The sequence below is a fragment of the Periophthalmus magnuspinnatus genome, chromosome 8 (genome assembly GCF_009829125.3).
Source record: "Periophthalmus magnuspinnatus isolate fPerMag1 chromosome 8, fPerMag1.2.pri, whole genome shotgun sequence".
In the NCBI taxonomy this organism is placed as follows: domain Eukaryota; kingdom Metazoa; phylum Chordata; class Actinopteri; order Gobiiformes; family Gobiidae; genus Periophthalmus; species Periophthalmus magnuspinnatus.
This window is the reverse complement of record NC_047133.1, coordinates 24,430,541-24,451,853: the sequence shown is the minus strand read 5'-3', so window position 1 is coordinate 24,451,853 and position 21,313 is coordinate 24,430,541. Positions and strand designations below refer to the sequence as shown.

The 21,313-nt window shown below is 40.6% G+C and overlaps 1 protein-coding gene across 1 annotated transcript; it reads right to left on the bottom strand.

Annotated features, from left to right (window-relative positions):
- Positions 1–4,185: 4,185 nt before the first annotated feature.
- On the bottom strand, positions 4,186–11,394 carry LOC117374886 (meteorin-like protein). Its single transcript, XM_033971092.2, has 4 exons — positions 11,013–11,394; positions 8,478–8,866; positions 5,097–5,156; positions 4,186–5,000 (listed from the first exon to the last, which is right to left on the bottom strand). Exons 1-4 carry the CDS (start codon positions 11,108–11,110, stop codon positions 4,687–4,689), a joined length of 861 nt encoding a protein of 286 aa, XP_033826983.1. The 5' UTR covers positions 11,111–11,394; the 3' UTR covers positions 4,186–4,686.
- Positions 11,395–21,313: the final 9,919 nt, after the last annotated feature.

Below are 21,313 nucleotides of genomic sequence, written 5' to 3'. Positions count from 1 at the left end.
TTGCAGAGTGTTTGCTTCACGTAGGAGCCAAAATCTTTCTGTTTTTGGGGGGTCCTTGTACCCCTTTAGTGCACACATGAACAGGATGTCCCATGTGAGTCAACAGCTCCAACATTCAAGTAATAAGAAAAGAAACCATGTTGGACAATATGAAGACTGAGAAATGCTTGTATTGCAAATAAGGTTAACTACAGCTGCAAGGTAATTGAAAAAAGTATGTTTTACCTTGTTCTGGCTGATTATATCATCTAAATATGGCATATAGTGTATGGTTTGTATAATCAAAACAAAAAATGGTCCCATATTGATTATGGAAGTAATAGAAAGTACACTATTTTTAATTTATTTAACCAAATTGTCAAAACATGGCATAAAAAAATTGACTACTTAGAAAAACAAGTCAGGGTTAAATGAGGACTTAACTATTCTATAAAAAATGTATAATGTAATTATTGTATGGGGTAACACTTTATAATAACTACATCTTGATTAGACTTATGCAGCATTCTTAATAAGCTGTTCATTAAGAATGAAGTAATCGTTCATGCTTCAATAAGGCTAGTGTAGTTATGGCACATTATATTTACATTTTTTATTTCTTTTCTTCATTTCCGTTAACATCTAATATTAGACATACAGGGCCTTGAATTGACCCCAGTCCTACAATGACTTTTGGTTTGAGATACCCAACACCACTGCTCTTAAGCCAGCCATAGCACTTTGCACTGGGACAGACAGAAGGGGGTGGGGCCAAAGGAGGGGGCTGTGAGGCATTTCAATACTGGGAACCTCATGACCCACTGGGGAGTAATGAGCATTCAGGGGAGCGGCGTTATTGGCTTGTTGACCCTGGCTTTTCGAATGTGCTCATCCCTGAATGGTGAGGGAAAAGTCCTATAAATGTCCATGTCAAAGTAATTTAGTGTAATGTGTTTAGAGCTGCTATGTCTTCATTTAGCCATGCACACTGAGCAGAAATAGTTGGTAAATGCTTTGGTAGGATTTTTTAACACAAATAGATAGCTTACCCCATTTGCAAGGAATTTACCATTTGTGAATTCATAAAAGCTTAAACAGTTTATGCCTCAGAGAATATTCAAACGGTTTTAATAAAAGTGTACTTCTCTGATGTACTTATTTAGTATATTTTATCTCAGCTGAGTAAAAGTATGGGTAACTCAGTGCTGATTTGAACATATGTTTCTTCCTTCAGATATGATTTAGTCGTTGTTGTTTTTTAATTTTTTTATTTTTGTGGTCTATCCTTTGTTTGTCTTTCCACTTATATTAAAAACCAGATGTTAAATCCAGACAATTAGTCTACATCACCAAATACCTTTTGTTCTTGGCTCAATATACTTCTGAGCAGTGGTGGAAGGTAATGCAGTAAAAGTAGTAAAGTACCGTACCTTTTTAGTTTTACTTCACTACATTTGAGAGCAGTATCTGTACTTTCAACTCCGCTCTATTTTTAACAGAACTGAGAAGTAAAAAGTACTTTTCATTATGATTTGAGGGTTTATTTTTACTATGTTCGTGGTAACATCCTGACTAAATCTTTGGCTTTGAGCAAGCAAAAATAAACACGCACAATTCAGAAGAAAAAACTGATTTACATTGCTACTGTTGACCAAAATCCACCACTGCTTCTATGTATAATTTGTGACTTTAGCTACAGCAGAAGTTGCAGAAGTAACTTAGTAAGATCAGTAAACACTTTTATAGAGTCTAGTTTATATTTTTTTCAGTAGAGTCCATTCATGTTTATCTATCCCACCCGCCCTTGCGCTTGGGTCCGACAGCGTGTGGACTTGTGAGCTCGCTGTTGATCCTGTGGGACGTTTTAGTGAAGTGTGGTCAGTAAGTGTGAGCTGCAGCTGCACCCGCTGAGCTCCCCCCTCTCTCTCTCTCTCAGTGCGGCGTGCGGCGTGGGTGGCACTATCTGGAGGCCATGGGCGGTGTGTTTATGTGTGCTGGGATTTAAGAGCGCACACACACACACACACACATAAACCACAGAGGCGCTATTGATTCGGGCTAATCAAGGCAGGAGCGCGGGGGGAAGTTGCGCACGTGTGTGTATGAATGAAGTCAACACATTCCATGCATTCCACCAAAGATGAATAAAATATCAGATGCTGGACTTAACGCACGAGGCTGTTTCCAGACAAGTTCTTTAGTTTTAGGCAGTGGCTGCGTCCCATGTGCCAAGTGACTATGCAAGTTTGTAACAGAGCGTTGATTCAGAGAGTTTGGATCCACTCACAGGATGATGATGACCACAGGGACTTGCTCGGGACAAACAGTCATATAGTTATGTCTGGTTTGGACTGGCCCTGCTTAATAACATCATAGCAGACCTCACCCATCCCGTGACACCCCATAGCATGTGCAAATAACCGTGTGATTAATCAATGCCGTTGCACCCAAAAAAACACTAATGCAATGGCTTAATTGTTTTGTTTAGAGATTTGTGGATAATTGTTATTTATTCATGCTGTGTTGCAATTCTAAGTCAACCTTACCTGTTGCCAGTTTGTTTTAGAGCTATGTGTCAGTTTTTTTTAATTAAAGGTGCACTATGTAACTTTTCAGGTGGGGGGTTGTGCTACCTGCTTGTCCTTATGGAAATGATATTGTTTTGCTTTGGAATGGCATCAAACTTATCTATTCTGTGTTTACTCAAATGCAAATGTTTTAAAGCATCATTACCTTTTCCATCCTTTTGTTTAAAACGTATAATGCCATAGTGTGGAACATTCCAGGAAAAAAGCAACACGTCTATGGAGACAAGATGGTGGACCCTCCATCAGAAAAGTTACACTGTGCGAAACAAACTGCTTCTCCCAAGCTGTGGTACAGGTCCTGGTAGTGTATGACTGTTAGTCTGTTAGTCTTGTTTATCCTGTTGTAAAACTGGTAAAGTACTGGTGTAATCCAAGTCCTGATTAAGCCAAGATTTAGTCCAAACATGTACAAGACTTATTTTTTCTGAGGCAAAGCTTGAAGTGTTTATGAAGTAAAAATAATAATAGTAATTTTATTTTTAATGTGCTTTACATTTGAAGGCAAATCTCAACATGCTACAGTAAAAAAAAAAAGTGTTAAAAGTGCCCAATCTAAAACTAATTTGTTTGCCGTCAGAGAAATTAATACCAGACAATGGCAAAGAAATCAAATTATAAACTGCAAGATCACAATAATTGAAATATACAGTGTGCGCTGTTTATTCTATAGAAGATATGTTGTGGTTCACCCCAGAAGGAAAAGATAATTAATTGACCTTTTGATAACTTTGAGCACTCAAAAACACTCAAAACACCTGTCCAAGAAGTTAAATTTAACAGGTTGGTCTTAAGTAAAAGAGACAGATACCTTCAGCTGTTTTGGTCACAGGTTCAATGTGAGAGCTGACAAACTGGACAGCTGGAGCAACCGGCATCTCTCTCTGACTTTCTCACTCCTCCTCCTCCTCTCGAAGAGCCCTTCAAGCCAGAGCGAAAAGGTTCACAGTAAGGCAGTGTTACCATAGAGACACTGTTTGCATTTCTCAATGAGCATTTCTGGGACCAGTGGCTTTTCATCTGAAATTCAAACTATCTATTCACCGCACCGAGCCGTCTGGAAAAGTAATTGTCTATTGGGGCAACTTATTCACTGACTCTAGGAGGTGCATTTCCTTATGAGTGAAAAAGCCGAACAAAAAGAGCCTCGAAGTGTCATCTTAACTGGACTGGCTCACATGGACCAAAAACTCAAGCCTACCACATTCCTCCTGCTTTATTTGAGCTGCTGGAAATTAAAGTCTTTATTTGAAGAGGGAGCTAGGGAGAAGTGTACCTGCCAATCAAAATGTGGAGTGTGGTCGGAGGTTCTCTACTGCGTGGCCAGTCACAGAGCAGCATTCAGGCCCGGCACTCCCGTACGAGGCTGCTGCACTGGAACAAAGCGGCCATTCATATTGACCTTGACACAGGGCCACCCCCCATCACCACAGGAACCAGTGCAGAAGAATCCACCACGACTCCCTGATATCAATCTCCTAGGCTTTAGACCGGGGTGAACCTATAACGCAGGGATAATGGTAATCGCATGGGACTGCTTTTGTGCGTCAAGGTGAAAAATGGTGAGAAATGGGCTGAGGAATGCATGCCATGTCTTAAGATTAACAAATAACAGTCAAAGTTACAACTGAATAATAGATTTTATTCACAGGGCAGAAACAAAATGGGAGCATTTTTGGTTTGTCTTTTTCTTGCAAGTGTACAACCTGAAAAACTACTCAGGCATCAAAACTGCAATTCATTTTTTAACAAAATAAAAATAAGAGGCTTTCACTTTTTACACAAATTCACAACTGTACATCACATTTTTACAGAGCTTCAAATATACAACAATCATTCACATTTACAAGCATTAACACATTGGGCTCTGCTACATTTAACACCTGGGGGTTTGTCACTTGCTGAGAAATCAGTCCAGACACATTCCACGCGGCATCCCGGTCCTCTTTGAGTCCAATCGGATGCTGCTTGGCAACACTGGAGGCGCTGGTCTTTTGTCTCCAAAGAGCCTTCAGACAACAGGAGGGACACTTGGCCTCGCTGTCTGCGTCTGGGAACATTTGGTTCAACTTGTCCATTTATCAAGGACCTGTTCCACTTCTTGCTCAGCTAACCCAATCTTTCAGTTTGTGTCCACGTGACATGGGTTAGTGCCTTGCTTCTCGGCTTCATTGTACACCCGGAGGAAGTCTTTGTAGCGAGGTGCACAGCCCATCCAGGCCTCACCAAACCGAACTGCCCCAGTGAAAAGAAAGTCCCCCTCACCAGCTTTAACTCCACACTGAAGAGGCATCTTGATTTGTCCCGTCCAGCTGCGGACCCTCACACCTCCGGACACAAAAACTTGGGTTTTCTGTCTGTACAATCGGCTGACCTCCACAGTGACAGACCAGTGCTCCTGCTCCTCCTTCACCTTCCTTATAGTGCCTCGTGCCACTGCAAACACATAAGAGAAACGGCATTTACTATGTGGTTAATGTCCAAATAATCCACATATCTCTGCCAAAAGGAACAAACTCAACCAATACTTACCAAAGTCATTTGTGCAGATGGCTAGAAGCATGTCTGCATCACTGCAGGGCTGGCACGGAGCTGGAAAATAAACAAGAATGTACTTAAGTTTGGTGCCAACATTTTTCATTCCTTCAGCACTTCCTGCATTTAGTAGAGTAATAGAAATGAATGTGGACAGTTACACAACTCTTCTCCCATCTGTACATTCACAAAGACACAGAGCAGCACTTCAGTAATAACCATACACCATGTGACCTGCGTCTCTAAGTGTTTATTTGTCCTCACAGACAGCAGAGGGGCGTTCAGCAGTCAAACACAGCTGGACATAATGCAACTGAAGGAGACAAGCAAACTGTTGTTTCATGTGCAAAAGTTTTGTGAACACTCAAAATACTGTTGGAGTGGTAGAATGTACAAATTCACCAAGCCAGTTGAATTTTATGCATAATCCTCCTCCTCACTTAGACACATTCTACACATTGTCCATTTTTGATACACATGTCTTAATAGTGTATGCTAATTATATGCCAAACCGCTGCAACTAGGACTAGTCACTAGGGTTATCAAAATGGATTCAGAGATACAAATTCAGATCAACACTGAAAAAACGAGTAAAAGATATACCTTTTCAGATGAAAATGTTTATCTGTCTTTATGAAGAAAATCGTGTTTATATTTAACACTGCAATATTAAAATTGATAATAAGCCTTTCCTGAGTATAGAAACAATGTTTGAAATTTTAGTAGTGGGATAACATAACTAGTCACAGCGGCCAGTGGGCAGAAGTTAATCTCAGGCCCTGGTCATTTTCAAACTGAAGTAAAATAACATTGCCCAGGGGCATGTGTCACTTGTGTGGACGAGCTGTCAGGACTGCCCAGTTGTCCAGTGTTTTACGACTGGAGAAAGGGCTCTAAATGAGAGCAGCCGAGCCCATGATTAGTTGACTCAGGTGGCCTTAAGGGCGCACTAACTAGGACGGCTTTATTATGCTTCCTGAACATTCTGTAGTTTTCTTTAACAGCTGAGTGGCACAAGGGCACACCAAGTCAGCAAAGAGAAGAACACAGGTGCATTTTCAAACTTGTTCTTTCTTTTAGTAATTAAGTTTTTTCTAAATGCAAAAAAAATACAAGTTAGGGCTGCAACATTAACGCACAGCTGACAAATCATAACCCATGTTGTTATTTAAGTAATTTCCTCTGTAGAAAGCAAAATATCTCATCTTCTGTATAAAACTTGTTTACCTTGGTTCTTGCGGCAGTTAAACAGTTCATATTTCATGCCCAAATGTATTTAAATTGTGTCCTTGAATAGAATCCTACTATTAAAACATGAATCGTGAATCTAACTACAAAATTCCCAGTATTATTTTTTCCCAAAATGGTGCAGCCCAACTATAACCCAAGTTGTTTTTCTGCCAAACCAAACCATTTACCACAGGCCAACAAATATTACAGTTTATACATCGCAATTGAATTTTATTTTTGACAGCACCATTTGTCATAAGCATGTTTCACACCTTGCCAGGAATACTTGTCAAATCCAAAGACCACAGTCCGTAGATTTAAAAGCGGCTTAAATACGGTATTAAAATCAAAAGAAAAGGGCAGTGGTGTCATGGGATTTTTGAAGTAATGATTTTCGTGCTAAAGAAGATATGCTGAGGGCTTATTTTTAGCTGCCCCGTTTGAAGTCGAGGCTCTGGGGGTGAGGGGTGAGCATGTCGCTGGTCGGCCCGAGCTAGCTAGCAACACTTCGCGCCGTTGCCTTACCCTGGAGGTCAGGGGTCAAACAGCCATAAGCCGCCTGAGCTTAAGAACAGCTGGAGAAATGGGAGACTTCAGAGAGACTAACCTCACCCTATTCCCCCCCTTTGATGTGCGCCTACATGCTGCCATAGCCCAGGCAAACCAGAACCTAAAAAGCTGATGTTTTTTTCTTCTTGGTTCATATGACAGACATGAAACAGAACCACAGGAATGGACCAAGAGCCGACTCAGCATCTTGGTTTGGCCTCGGCACACGCTGCACTCGCTCAGATCCGACCACATCACACGGGGTCTGAGGGGCGAGCAAAGGGAGGGGCGGTGAGAGAGTGTCCCTGCAACATCTGGACCACGGCGCATTCCCCCGAAATGGAGCAGCAACTCGCTAATACCACTTCAAACAGCTGCAAAGAGCCCGGAAAGATATATGGAGGACCAGAGGAATGGGAAAGCAAACACCATGATGATAAATAGACAAGAGTGAAATTAAGAGATAGGAAATATTGAGAGGGAAGGGAAGAATAGGGGATAATTTAAGCGATGGGGAGGGGCCGGGCTTTCAAAAAAGACCCTCCCAACATCTGGATGGACATACATTCCAGTGTGATGGTGAGCAACTTGATCCAAGCAGCACAGAGCATCGGAAAAATAGCGACCAAAGAGACGACAGATTAAAAGAAGCTATGAATCCTCAAGTCCAAGTTTGTGAATCATCCCAGTGTTATCTCAGAGCACATCACGGCACTTTGTTTTACCAAAGAGAGGCGCACTTATGTGGTGATCCAAATATACGGCCCTCTATAATTAATCTTCCCTCTGGTCTGGCACATAACAAAGCAGGATATGAATATACAGAGCCAGAGAGTTGTAAAAGCACATGTGGGCCCGATGATGGTGGTGGAAACAAAAACACAGTTGCTAGCGCAGTCTCGCAGCTTGACCCAGCGCAGGTTTGGCAGGTACGCAGCGTGAAAACAGACAACGGTTTTTCAGAGGAGGCCTGCTGTTCTGCCTTGTCCCTTCACACACACACATCATCAAAGGGGGAAAAAGACGAAGAAGCAGGAGGTTCATTCTTCCTGGATAGTTTTACACATTTTTCCATGAGATATAAGCTACACTTTCAAGGTTTTATGTTTCTGGACCAATGCATTGCCAATTCTAAATGTAATCCTAGGTTAAAATACATAAGTGATATAGGCATAGATAACAGGAATGAACCATGTTGGGAAAATATTATTTTTGTATTGAATCTTGATTTTAAAACATATTACAAATACAACTAGAGGCAATGTAAAAACTTGAGAAGACTGAAAAATGAACTGCTATACAAATACAATAATAACATGCATTTCATACAGGTCTAAACTACAGGGTTTGTAGGACTTTGACACCAAACTGTAATTTTGATTTAGGAATTGATATTGTAGTAGTGTTTAATAGATGACTGGCACAGTGTAGTGTATGACTTTTACTGTAAGTATCTAACTTCCCTGTCTTCAACATGAGGGAAGTAAAATACCATAAAATTAGAGGCCCCACTCTTAGATCTCTCATTGCATGAACAAAAAACCCTAAAAAAGTCAATTCGCACACAGTTCTAATAATAGAAATGATGTTATGTCTTACCATTGAGTGAATGTGCATCTGCTCCCAGTTTGTCATTGACCAGCTCATACTGAAAAGATGTGGCCCGGCGACTGATGTCCATGTGTGGGACAGCTTCGATGAACAGCGCCCCCTCCTGGATATTGAAACAGTGGACTTTGCCTTGGGCTTGGTCCTGTTCTTGTAGTAATAGTCGCAGTTTTCCGGCCCGGTCCAGGTAGATGTTGGCACCGCTGGATTCGGGAGAGGGTTTGATACAGACAGAGAGCTTGGCCAGGGCTGGAGACAATGTGTTGGGCCTAAGGTTGACAATGATGGCCCCAGTGGGATAGAGCCACTCCAGGGAGCCCTGTGAGCACCGCAAGTACACCTGCTCCACATCGCGCGTGTGGCCCTCATGTGTCAGACCACTAGAGAAACAAATAGAAACAAAACATTTTAACTATGGGTATAAATGTAGCACAGGCAAACATGTAATCTCACAAGCAGCTTTTAAAGTATTCAACTGATTAGAGGTTTTATGAGGTGGTATGAGTCATGGCCTTCTTCAGATTCATTTGACATTTTAAAAATGAGATCATATGAGTGACTCTAATGTAGGATGAAAACAAGAAGGACTCCTTAGTGATGGATGCATCATCTCAGTCTTATGGGCCATAATTAAAATCACATTCAGTATTCATCGAAAAAGATAATAACTAAAAATATAACTACCTATTGCTGACCATGATTATTGTATTATCAAGTAAGGAGGGAATGGATGGAAACTGCACATCAATGTTGTGAAGCCTATTTGTCATATTACATAGATGTACAGTTAATCTTAATCCTTGCATTATTTCAATCCAATATATTTTAAACCCATAATTTTAAACACATGTATGTATTCTAGAAGGAAAATGCCACACAGGGCCAGATTTGGCCCAGATGCTGTCCATTTATGCAGCAGAACTGTACAAAAAACATCTGACAGTATGATACAGTTGATCAGTTTTCCAGTCAGTTTCCATCCAGAACAGCCCAAGGTGCAAAGTGTAAGGACACTGAGCACATTCCTGGCTGAGCATTAAGCCCTGCCTGTGCACAAGACTGGCTGCATGACCAGTCACGAGCCGCAGCGGCCAAAGTGACCTCAGCTCCAGCACTCGCTCCCCACAGCACATTGTTCCCGCTGCAGCCAAACGACTGCTGGCACTGTGCCTTTGGGAGACTGGAGGCAGTGCAGGATGAATGGACATCAGGCTCTAGGCAGACAACAGCAGCAACAGTAGCTGGGCGGCTGCATCCAAGTGCAAATGCAGGTCACGCACTGAACCTCCCCTTGCTTTCAAGCCACCAAAAAGACTGGAAGAGACTTGTCCGGGCAGCACTCCGGACTGTGGCGCCAGCAAGACCAACTGACTCCATCCACAAGTTAATGCCTGGTCAGAGTTTGAAAACTCAAGGCTGTCACTCACTTTGTGGCAAAACCAGCGGCAGGAAGCCATCAGGAGTCTACTACTATGCACAAGCCAAGCCAGTGGTTATGCTCTGAGTGGGGTGGGGACGCCCAGTTTCCTGAGATGTTGAAATTCAAATCAGTCAAAGATCTAAAGTAACCCACTGCACATGTGGAGCATCTGCATCTGAAGCTCCACAACCAGGCTCTCTCTAATTAAGTCCTCCCAACTTCATCATCTCTGCAGGCAATTAAATGAGATTAGCCAAGAGCCATCCTAATCAACAGCAGATTATTGGTAGAGGCTCAAAAGTACTTGAATGCTGCCCACCCCTCCTGACTGGAGCAAACCAAACCACACTGCTTCTCAAGTGCAAAACACACTGCAGCAGATGTCTGGAGAGAGCGTAGACTGTCCAAAGAGTCACTCTGGGTATTGGAGGGCAGCTATGTATAGCATATATACTAAGTACACTTAGAAACGATATAGTTGATAATATTAAGAACCCATACAGACAATACAATACAACACTGAAGTGTTATGATGAAAAAGCAGTTTCAAGCAATTTCCTTTTTGTAGGATGAACAAAAGTTTTCTTAACTTATTTTGAACTAGTTTTTTTGGTTTAATATATTGAAGATGGGTACATGTAATAAATACTTAATTACTGAAATATCTTGAGAAAAAACAAAAAAACATTACAACAAACATTTACAAAGCATTACCTCACATAGAAAAAGCCATGGGCACTGATCATGTTGTAAAGAAATAACAGGGAAAAAGTCAAGAATGTGGATTTTTAAACACCAACATAATTAGACTCAACAACAAGCCCCCTCTTATCTCTCATGTTGCAATTTCCATCTCCTGTTCACCACTGTTGACAACACAAATTAAGGTAAAATTTAATACCTGTATCTTTTACATTTTCTGCCTTTTATACAACACACAACCATACATAATGAAGAGTTGAAATAAATGCCCGCTACATCGCCCCAGAGCAGACCAACTCTCCAAAGTTTCATTCTCTCCTTGTCGCCAAGACGCACGAATTACGCACACTAAAAATCACGTTTAAACAAAACTACACGGTTTTAGTAATGTTGGAGACATTTACCTTCCTTTCCAACTGCACTGGTCGCTTGAATATTGACAAAACGAACTCCGACAGAGAAAGAGAAGCGGCAGGAGGGAGAGCAGTAGCGGGGTGAGCATGTTGATCCAGCGGCTCACTTCGCGTCGCCTCTCCGCAATTCAAACTATGTACAAGTCCGCCAACGCCGTTTTGCCAGCCTCATATCGTTCAGATTTAAACTCAAACTAGTCCAACACGAGTAAATTATTCTTCTCTTTTCAGTAATAGCAAACGGAAAGTGCTTCTTCTCCTTGACCCTGCGTAAGACTCTGACAAACAGCGAGAGTAAATACGAAGAGACTTGAGCTCCGTCCCCGCAGCTCGTTATGCGCACGTCACTCACCGTCCCTGAAGTGAACACTGCTGCGTTCAGGGGCCTGTCTAGAGCTCAGACAAATCAGACTCGCGAGGTCAGGAAAAAAGTTCTCTTGACAAACATTAGCCGGTGCGCAATAACAGCTGTGGAGGAAAGTGTTGTTTCTGCTGTTATTTGCTCAGGCTGTTTCTGTCAAGTCAGAGCTACTTAACTGAGTCCATCAACGTCCAAAGCTATATTTATTTTATTTTAATGGCTCATCTAAATTCAGGTTTTCACAATGTATAAGCCAAATATAAACATACATTGAGTGCAAAAATGGACTTTCAAAGGTTCTCATTACACTAAGGGTGCCCAAAATGTTTAAATCACTTTTAGCAACCTTATTTTTTACTTGTATGACAGTTAACCAAAACAATTACTGGGAATTCATATTTTATTTATGATTCAAATAAAAAGATCATTTATAGAGAATAGGGAGTCAAACATAACCTTCTTTACAAAGATACAAGTATTGCACATTAAAGTAAAGCAATTACCCTTCGATTTTATTATTTCATTTGTGTCTATTTTGCCAGAACCTATCCCATGATAGCCTATGCAACTATCCTAATTTATAGTCAGTCAGCTAAAATTAGGTTACAAACATAACCCTTAATTTAGGTTGTATGAAATGACAGTGACAGCTTGTGAAATCAAATATTGTTTGTCTCCCATGCATTAAATGACATTGTGCAATCAAACGTCAACGTACCATCCCTTCACAAGTGGACCTGGAGCTTGTTTTGTTGAATGAAAGCTGCAGAGACTTGTTCGGCACAGGGTCCGTTACTACAGCATGCATCTGTAAACAGGCTCATGATCCTGGGAGGCATTATTATGAAACCTGGTGTTCCAAGTGCAGATCATGCTTGCCTTTGGATTGGAAACTTGTTCGACAAGGAAAACCAGAGCTGTGTGTAACTGCTACTTTTGCTCTCCACTTTCTGGGGATATGGATTTTGAAGGTTGTTTTTTCTGGATCTGAGACTTGGCAGGAAGTGTAATTGTCCTACATTGGGCAGCTTGCCACTAAAGGCCCCCAAAAACTTCACATTTCTGACCAAGACGTAATACATTTTTCAAACCTCCAAATGAGATTGTGCAACATACCGTAGTAGTAGTATCGTTTGTATAATCTACATAGTCTCCTCTGAGTTTCTCTACACCGCCTGTTGTAGCGCACGTCATCTCAGTTACTCCAAATACAACAAAAAAGCCGCAAAACGTGTCCAGGCATGACAGAGCCAAAATCCATCACACTACACACACTGTCAGCACCTATAGCAGCATTTCAACCCTGTTTACACTATAATGTTGAGAATTTGCCCTTTTAATACAATCACAGCTGTGGCCAATAGTGTTTAATCTTTAGTTTCTGGCTTAATAGTAGCTTCATTTTTCCTTTGTTGTTGTTCTTTTGTGTTAAAAGCTGCACTATGTAACTTTTCTGGTGAAAGGTCTGCTACCTGTATGTCTCAGTTTAGATGCTTTTGCCCGGAATGTTCCACAGTATGCCATTAAATCTATCTAGCATTGTTGTGTTTTTTCATACTCAGAAATACCTTGAAAACATGCATTGCAACTGTGAGCATGGTCACCTCTACATAGATGTAATATGTAACTTGGCCTGAGGACGTAACCTGCTTGTTGTAGAGACGGCCAAGTGCAATGTCTCACTGTGGAACATTCCAGAATCAACAACTTATTCTAAGAATGGGCCTGGCATACAACCACAAATGTAATCACAACAATACCCAGGCACTAGGGGTAGTAAAGTGTAATGCCAGTCTTGTTCATTCTTCCTCAGCACAATAGGAGCCCTTTCACTTTTTTGTTAAATGCCATTGGTCCCAAACCAGATTCAGCAGTATTAAGGTGATTAGTGTAAGTTGGTAATGAGCACCTGGAACACAGTGAGAGTCTTTCATTTCCCACAGGGACAAATCTGCTGTACTTGTTGTTCCAGTTGCCTGATTACTGGCAGCCATATGTTTGTTTTTTCCACTGTTACCAAAGCTTCCAGCTAGGACTTTTCCTTCGACCTCTTCACCTGTTTTAACCAAGCACAAGTTAGACGAGAAATGAATGACAGTTAGCAGGAAGTAGTTATTCTTTTGCTTGAGCAGTGCATTTTTCAGAGTAATACTGACAGTGTAACTTGGTTGAATTTCTAGATTAGTTGAGTTGGGTATACATGTGGTCGTCCCCTTTAAGAGGCAGAACAAATGGAGTTTTAAGAAGCTAAAGAAAAGACTTGTTGTTGTATTTTATTGAGGGGAGGGAGCCATTACGTTTATTGCCAGTCTTTCTTTCACCTACACAGAGCGGCTTGCTTTAAAGTCTATGGCTACAGTGTAAAAGCTACTGAGGACTATAAGGACAGGATGCCATTTTTATGACTGTTTGTCAGTGTCATGTACATGTGAGTTGACTATTACAGCTCTCACTACTATTGGCCTGACTTTGTATATGGGATCCAGTATCTTTACAGTTAAAGCCTGAACATACCCTTGTGCCTGGACTTTGAAGATTTCACACCTGCATGTGTATAACACAGTGGGATGGTCAAGTGGGAAAAGGAAGTGAGCAAAAGTCAACACTTGTAAATGACAAGTTTTCTTTATGATTTTACATTGAGTAAGCCATTAACAAAGGACCAAAGTACTACACATTATTGACTTTACATGTTTGCCTATGACTCCTGGTGACTAAAGTTAAATTTCAATTTGCTCAACACTTTGCTCATGTGTTGTTTTGAAAACCAGTTTGATGCATACCTCCAGTTAACTCCTCTTGTGGCAGAGCTAGTCTCAACCTGTTTGATTAGACCTGCTATCTCGAACTGATAAACTGCAAACTGCACTAACACAAGCATGTCCGATATGTTGTGGTATGCACAGGCAGATTGTAAGGTGCTGATAGCATCAGAGGCCGTCCGCCTGTCAGCATCCTTCTCTGGCACCTCTCCAGACTGTCAGACATGCAGCTGATCTCATGTCACATTCCTCCAAGTAAACAGGAACAACAAAACAAAAATGACGATACAATACAGAGATTTGCATACATGACAAGTTTCTATTATTTCAAATGAAAGGGTGTGATTAAAATAAAGGCAAGCTGAGTTCATTCCCACAATTTGTTAAATATTGAGGACACAAACACAGGTTTTGCCTATACTTTCTGTGAGTAATGATTTAATTGTATGATCTGGCAAGACAAAATGTGGGGCACATTCCAATTTCTAATTTATTTATTTATTTATTGAATTAAATTAATTTATTTACATTTATGCTTGTGCAGTGCTCAGCAAATAAAATGAATATTTGTTTGAACATGTTTGTTCAAATTGGACACATACACAGTAATGGTTAAACAATATACTGTTGTGAAAAGTGAATGCAGTGCATTTTGTGAACAGCGTGACTCAATCATTTCTGTGCACTGAGCTGTTTCCAATATCCATCCATCCAGTCAGTCAAAAAATATGTGGGGAAAACATGTCACATTTGAAGTATGTAGCAACTGGTGCATCTCACTCAAAATTCCCTGAAGTTTTTGCAAGTCACACAACACAAAGCCTGCCTTTTGTTTCACGCTGATAGGGCTGCACAGAACACGCTCCATACACGGACCCATATGCCCTGCTATGTTCTACACTCCAGACCTCAGAGGTATCAGAGAAGATACCAGGCCCAGATCCAGACAAGGAGAGAACCACGCTAAATTAGGCCCTGATTCCTCCGAGCTGCCTTCACCACTGTGCTGTCAGCTCCTTAATATCCTTCTGTCAGCAGCACTCAAGGACGTGATAAACTGCAGAAACTTCCCTGAGTGCTCATCCGTGTGGACTGGGCCTCAGCAGGTGGGGCTTCTTATAAGAGCAGTGGAGTAAGTCTCTGTTGGCCAATGTGCAAAAACAAGTTCAATTGTATTCTGGTGGTTTAGGTCAGTTAATAGAGCATGTGAGTGAAAGACAACATCTTTCCCTGAAAAAGTTTGTATTGTGGGTTGAAGTTTGGATACTACGGAAAGGCCTCTATCCCCGTGATCAGATGTCAATATATGGGTTTTGAAGTGGCTTAAAATGAGTACAGTTGCCATGGAAATTAGTCCAGTGACATCACATACTCTTATCCATGAAGATAAGTTTAATGCCATACTGTGGAGAGGAGAGAGTGGCCTACATTACCCTACATTAGAAAAGTTACACAGTGCCCCTTTAACAATTATGTATGTTTAAATAAAAAAAAAAAAAAATGTTTGCGCATCAGTCATGATTAACACCCTGGACAGGTGATCTTAAAACATCAAAATTAATTTAATAAAAGGTTTTTACTCTGTGTTGGTAAACGTGGTCTATGGTCATAAAGTACAAGCAGTTTTCCTAGTACCTCTAACTACTTTCTGTCTTCAATTACGAACATGCACATAAGGCGTTTGGCAGTGAACACTGCTGAGGATAAAACCACACTTCTTTTCTCTCCACCATCAACACACATGACTTCCGCCTTAAAGATTGGGGCCCAAACTCTGATACTCAAGACGAGACACTGAGATGCTGCTTTTGGCTCACACCTCCGCACAGTCCACTCTACGCCATGAAACTTCTCTTATACTCATTGTTTGATTGGTAAGGATGCCCAGGGAGGTGTATACAGGACACCTCAGCTATTAAGCCTATTGATTTCATATGACAAGCATGATAGATTTGGAAACGGAGGGGGTGGGAAGAGCAGGGAGAGTCTTTGTTAATTCCTAAGTTCTCGGGTTGAAAAGGAGATCAAATCCAGTTCTTTTAGAATGTGGCATCTTTCCGACATTCCTTTGCATTAAAAAACATGGCTAGGAAAACGATATACTTTGGGCGACTTAACTGAACTACTTTGCCAATCGATCCGCGTGCCATGCTGTGTTGGTCCTAGTGTTATTCTTTTGGAACACAAGTTATAGGCAATGCGGGGGAGGTCATCTGTGTTCAATCAGAGAAGCAGTGAGCCACCAATGCCGATGAGGTGCAGTCAGACTTTTGGATCATTGAAAATCAGTGACGAAGGTTGTTTTGCTAAAGGGTTTTTAGTCTTTAGGGGATAGATCCTTGGAGAGATAGAATACCACTTGGCTTGTCAATTCTAATGCTGCTGCAGAGAAGAAATAGGCACCTATAGTTCCTTCAAAATGGGTGATTAGTTACGCAAAAAACCCACACTGAAAACGTTAACAAGCTTGCAGTTTACACAGGAAGGGATAAGAAAAAAGTAGGCGAGGAGGAGTGAAACGGAAACGCCGTCCAAAAGAACAGTTGGCTCATTGTCCAAGTCCACTCAAAGTTTTATAGCAGCACATGCTTTGCCTGAAGAAACAAGCTATTTACAACACGACAGCCCAATCTTGTTATACAGCAAATGACGATGACTGGATTTGGAAATTCTGATAAAGTGGTCTATTTACCGGGACAATATAATGGGGAATGTTTTTTTCTCTGATGGGAATTTTCCTTATAATGAGTGTGAGATACAAAGGCCGAATTTCACTGGTGCCATAGAGGACCCAAGTGGAGAAAGTGCCCTTGTCTGTAGATGGGACAGTGGTCATGTAACAGCAGGTGGTGGCTTCAGGGAGGAGTAAAAATAGGAAAATCAATCAATCAATCAAACTTTATTTGTATATCACTTTACAACAGCAAAAACTGAACCAAAATGCAAAAATCTATAATTGTTCAACATAACTATTTGAGACCTCCCTATGACCAAAAGTTAAAGATGACATAGTATTTAGTAATTAATATTAGTAATAGTAATACTAACTACAATAGACGTAGACCACTGTTTTACATTTTGCTCTATATCCACCTAATAACTGAAAGGGGTTTATTTGCATCCTGATGCGACACCAATATAACATGTTCAACTGCTCAGAAAAGCGAGCCACTTTTAATCTAGATCTACTTTATTTGAAGTGAATTTAGTGACAGGGTGTAGGGTGTAGTGTCAAGTAGGCTTTGTGCACAGTAGCATGCTAGCTAGCTCACTGTGTCTCAGAGCTAATAGTGACTTTTATTAAAATCATAAAACATAAAGTAAACGACCAATTCAAATTCAAATGAATTAAAATAAACACTACCCAACTCTATTTATATTTGAAATACTTTTTGTGTTGTTGTTTTAATATTTATTATGCCTCAAAATCAGCATTAGCGTTAGCATTGAGAAACAAACATCTCTCTTTCTGAACACAGAAGTGTCCTCCAGTGAAGTATTCATTTTATTTGTGTTGTGTTTAACATGTTGTCAATGACATCCACCTGCAGCTCCCTGTGCACTGTCTGATCTTTAAATATTTATCTATAATATTTATTTTAGAGTGGCATAGAGATAAAATTAGACAGGAAATAGTGATGCTAACAGTGAGCTTGCCGGGAGCTATGGTGCAGAGACAAGTCCTGGAGTCTAAATATGGCTGCCCATTGAAGTCAATGTGCCCTGCTCAAAGAACCATATCGTGAGCTATTTTAATAGACCCATGGTTTAGCTTTTAGCGGCCAGGTACATCCAGTCCTGCCTGAGCTACCCCCCATGAAACTTTATGCAACAAGAGCGAGCGGAGCAGCCGCTAAGGAGACAAGGGAATAACAAATAAATGACACACTATAAAGGATAATGTTTATGCTTCCATGAGTTTCTGAACCATGTTCTAAACCTGTGGCTCATTCACAATACTTGTTCGCTCGGTCGTATCTCTCACACGCTCATTCATGTCACGTGACCGCTCTAATGAAACAGCGTTTGAGCTTGGCTAGAGCTTAGCTAGCCCAGACATAGAGCATAGCCAAACCTAATGATTAAAAAGTGGCTTTTATGACAACAGAGGGATTTTGAGCTGAGAAAAAGTTTATGATCTGAAAATAGGTAAAAACTGCCACAAAATTCAACGAACACGAGCAGTTTGTGATTACATTGAGCTCATGATTACATGAGCAAAATCCTTTCAGAGGGATTTTTTCATTGTAGTACCAATGAGTGGCCACTAATCTAACTCAAGACAGCTCTACAGCAAAACTCTATCCAGTTATTTTAATAGATCCATGTGCACAGAGCCTATTCTGGGTCCCAGTCACAAGTCGTCTTGTTGGGCCTACACTTAACAGGCCATAAGTACACTAGCCTTTACAGCTCAGTCTGACCATTACCCCTAAAGTAAGATTTTGTTTGCAGGATAATAAATACTTTATTTGAAAAAGGTTGGGGGGAAAGGAAGATCATTTCAAAACCAAAAGAGAACTTGAACTGTTAAGATTGCTTTTAATATTTGGCTCTGTAAAGAAGTGTTTTGGCACGGTCAGTGCAATTCCAAGAGGTTGTGCTTCTAATTACATACAATTATCCTGAGTTTTGGACAAATATGCACCACACGCCCCTAACCTGCTGGATCTGCTGCTTCCTGTAACCATCTTCAGCTAATGAGAGGCACTGTGCCAGAACCGCCTGTGGGAGAAGAATGAGTGTCAGTGGGCACGTAGCTTTTTACTGTGGACAGAAATAAACCTGCTGTAAAGTGTAAACCAAATAAATTTTTATTCTGTGCCACCAATGTGCATTTAAGCAAAATTATTGTTAAATTTACACAAAAAAAGTAAAAAAAATATTACTACATGCCAGACTGTGCAACAGTAGAATGAAATGCATGTAACTATCTATGTACTCTTAAGATTAAAGATTAAAAGGATTTAATACTACACACTACACAATACTTTATATATAACACATCATACAGTTACAATTTACTAATAATTACCAAGTAATAACAGCAATTTAAGTTTATTTGTAATGTTTGTTCCACATTTCCAACTGAAACTAAATAAATGAATAAAGTATTAAATGAATGTAACTGTAGCTGTATATTGCTGAGGGTAGATGAATGGGGCACAGTTAGACTAAGGTTGCCAGATCAGCCGTGAGATCAGCTGAGGATCATGAGAGGAGACTCTGTGATCTTATTATTGTGCTTTGTTTGAATTTGCACTTTACTCCGTAGGGCATATTACCTAAGACGACTTACTATGTAACTAAGTGTGACTTCAAACAAAGTTGACTCACCACTTGTCAGACCAGTTTGTAAACCTTACAAACAAACAAGAGCATACAATCTCAATATTAGGACTGTGTTAAGAATGGCACACTCCAGACACACTGCCGCGGTCATGTGCTTTAACAGGTCATATGTCTTGTGGAAAATTATCAGATACATGAGGGCAAAAGAGACGAAAAACACAACAACATGCCAGTGAAAGTTAAACTGATAAAAATATTAAAATGTCAAAATGCTTCCACAGTTGATCTTTTATAGCATTACTCTGGACATATATAAATATCTTCAAGGAAAAAAAGCAACTAGATGTGGCTATTTACAAAGGCTAGATGCTATTGTAAGCTCTTGAATGCGCCCTGATGCCAGGGAGTGCATCGTATTGTGCGGGCTGACACCTGTTGGGACATTGGCTTTCATGACGAGACACGCATGAATGCAGGTGAATCACTGCCAGGTGAAAGAATCGCGGCAGGTGACAGAGCCATAACCACACAAAACACACACACCTGAACAATGGAGGCACGAGCTCCGAGCTTACCTCATAGATTATGGTAAAGGCACTACTGGAACTGTGCAGGGCTCAGTCAGCGCCAATTTGACAACACATTTTTTTCATTATTCGGCCCATTATTGGTTTTATAGTCAGTCAACAAAATGGCATGTTATTTAGCCAACTAAAAAGAGTTTTTGTCTTTTTTTTTCATTGACATTATGATCACAATATTTCACTACATTGTGGCCGATACCAAAATCCATTATTTACCTTGCTACAAACTAAGGACAACTGGGAATGACACACAGGGGTTAGGGCATCTTAGAAAAAATAAGGGAAAACCCTTATACCACTAATACCAAAGCTGTACCAGTATATTGCCCCTTCCAACTTCTAGCCTCAAGACTTGTTTCTTAGGGGTTAAATTTGCGTATAGTATAATGTGTGGCTCTTTGATTGAAAAACAATAAAATGAAACCATACTGTGTATTCAGAGTACTGAACAGAGTACTGAACTGGTGTTTTCAATCACTATTTTTATGAGAATGTCTGTACAATTTGTCATAGTTTTATCTCTGATTGCTGTTTTTATTTTGGTTTTACTTTCATCAGCCAACAAAATTATCCCTAGACTCAATATTTACAAGTTCAACAAGGCCTTTTTGGAAACTGATATATCCAAGAGGGAGATTAAACATGCACGGACATGTGTCTATACCCCAGACTACAAGCAAATCTAATCTAAAGCTTTGACCAGCAGCCATTTCAAGAGCAGATCAAATCCAAGGGTATGTCCACAAACAAAGCCACAATTCAGAGGAGGGATCGCTGCTCACCTCAGCCCAGCCTCGCTCACTCTTCACTGAGCATCAGATCCACCACGGCCCCTGGGAGTTGTCTGGAACACAAAGACCTCCTTGTGCAGCCACAGGTAAAGCTATAATCGCTACAGTCTTTGTGTTCAGGTGAAGAGCACACACACTTTTGACGCGCTGTGACATTTGGAGAGCTCTGCGGCTTTTGGCCTGTTGATGCTTTAATCTGATGTGATCAAGAAGGAACGTGGGTGGCGTGAGCACCTGACACCTGACCACAACATTTGTATTATACAGCTGGAGTGACAGGGCTAATAACACTGTCATACATTTTCATATACACATGATGAAAAGTTTTGAAATAGTGGCCTTCAACTCACTGGAAGAAACAAGATCAAAACAAATTGGAAAAAAGGCAAGGCAAGGTATGGCACTAAGCATTTATTCTATTACCAGGGATTAATTGCTCAAAAATGCCTTGAAAAATATGAACATAAACAGAAACAGCCTTGTATTTGACATGTCCGACCTC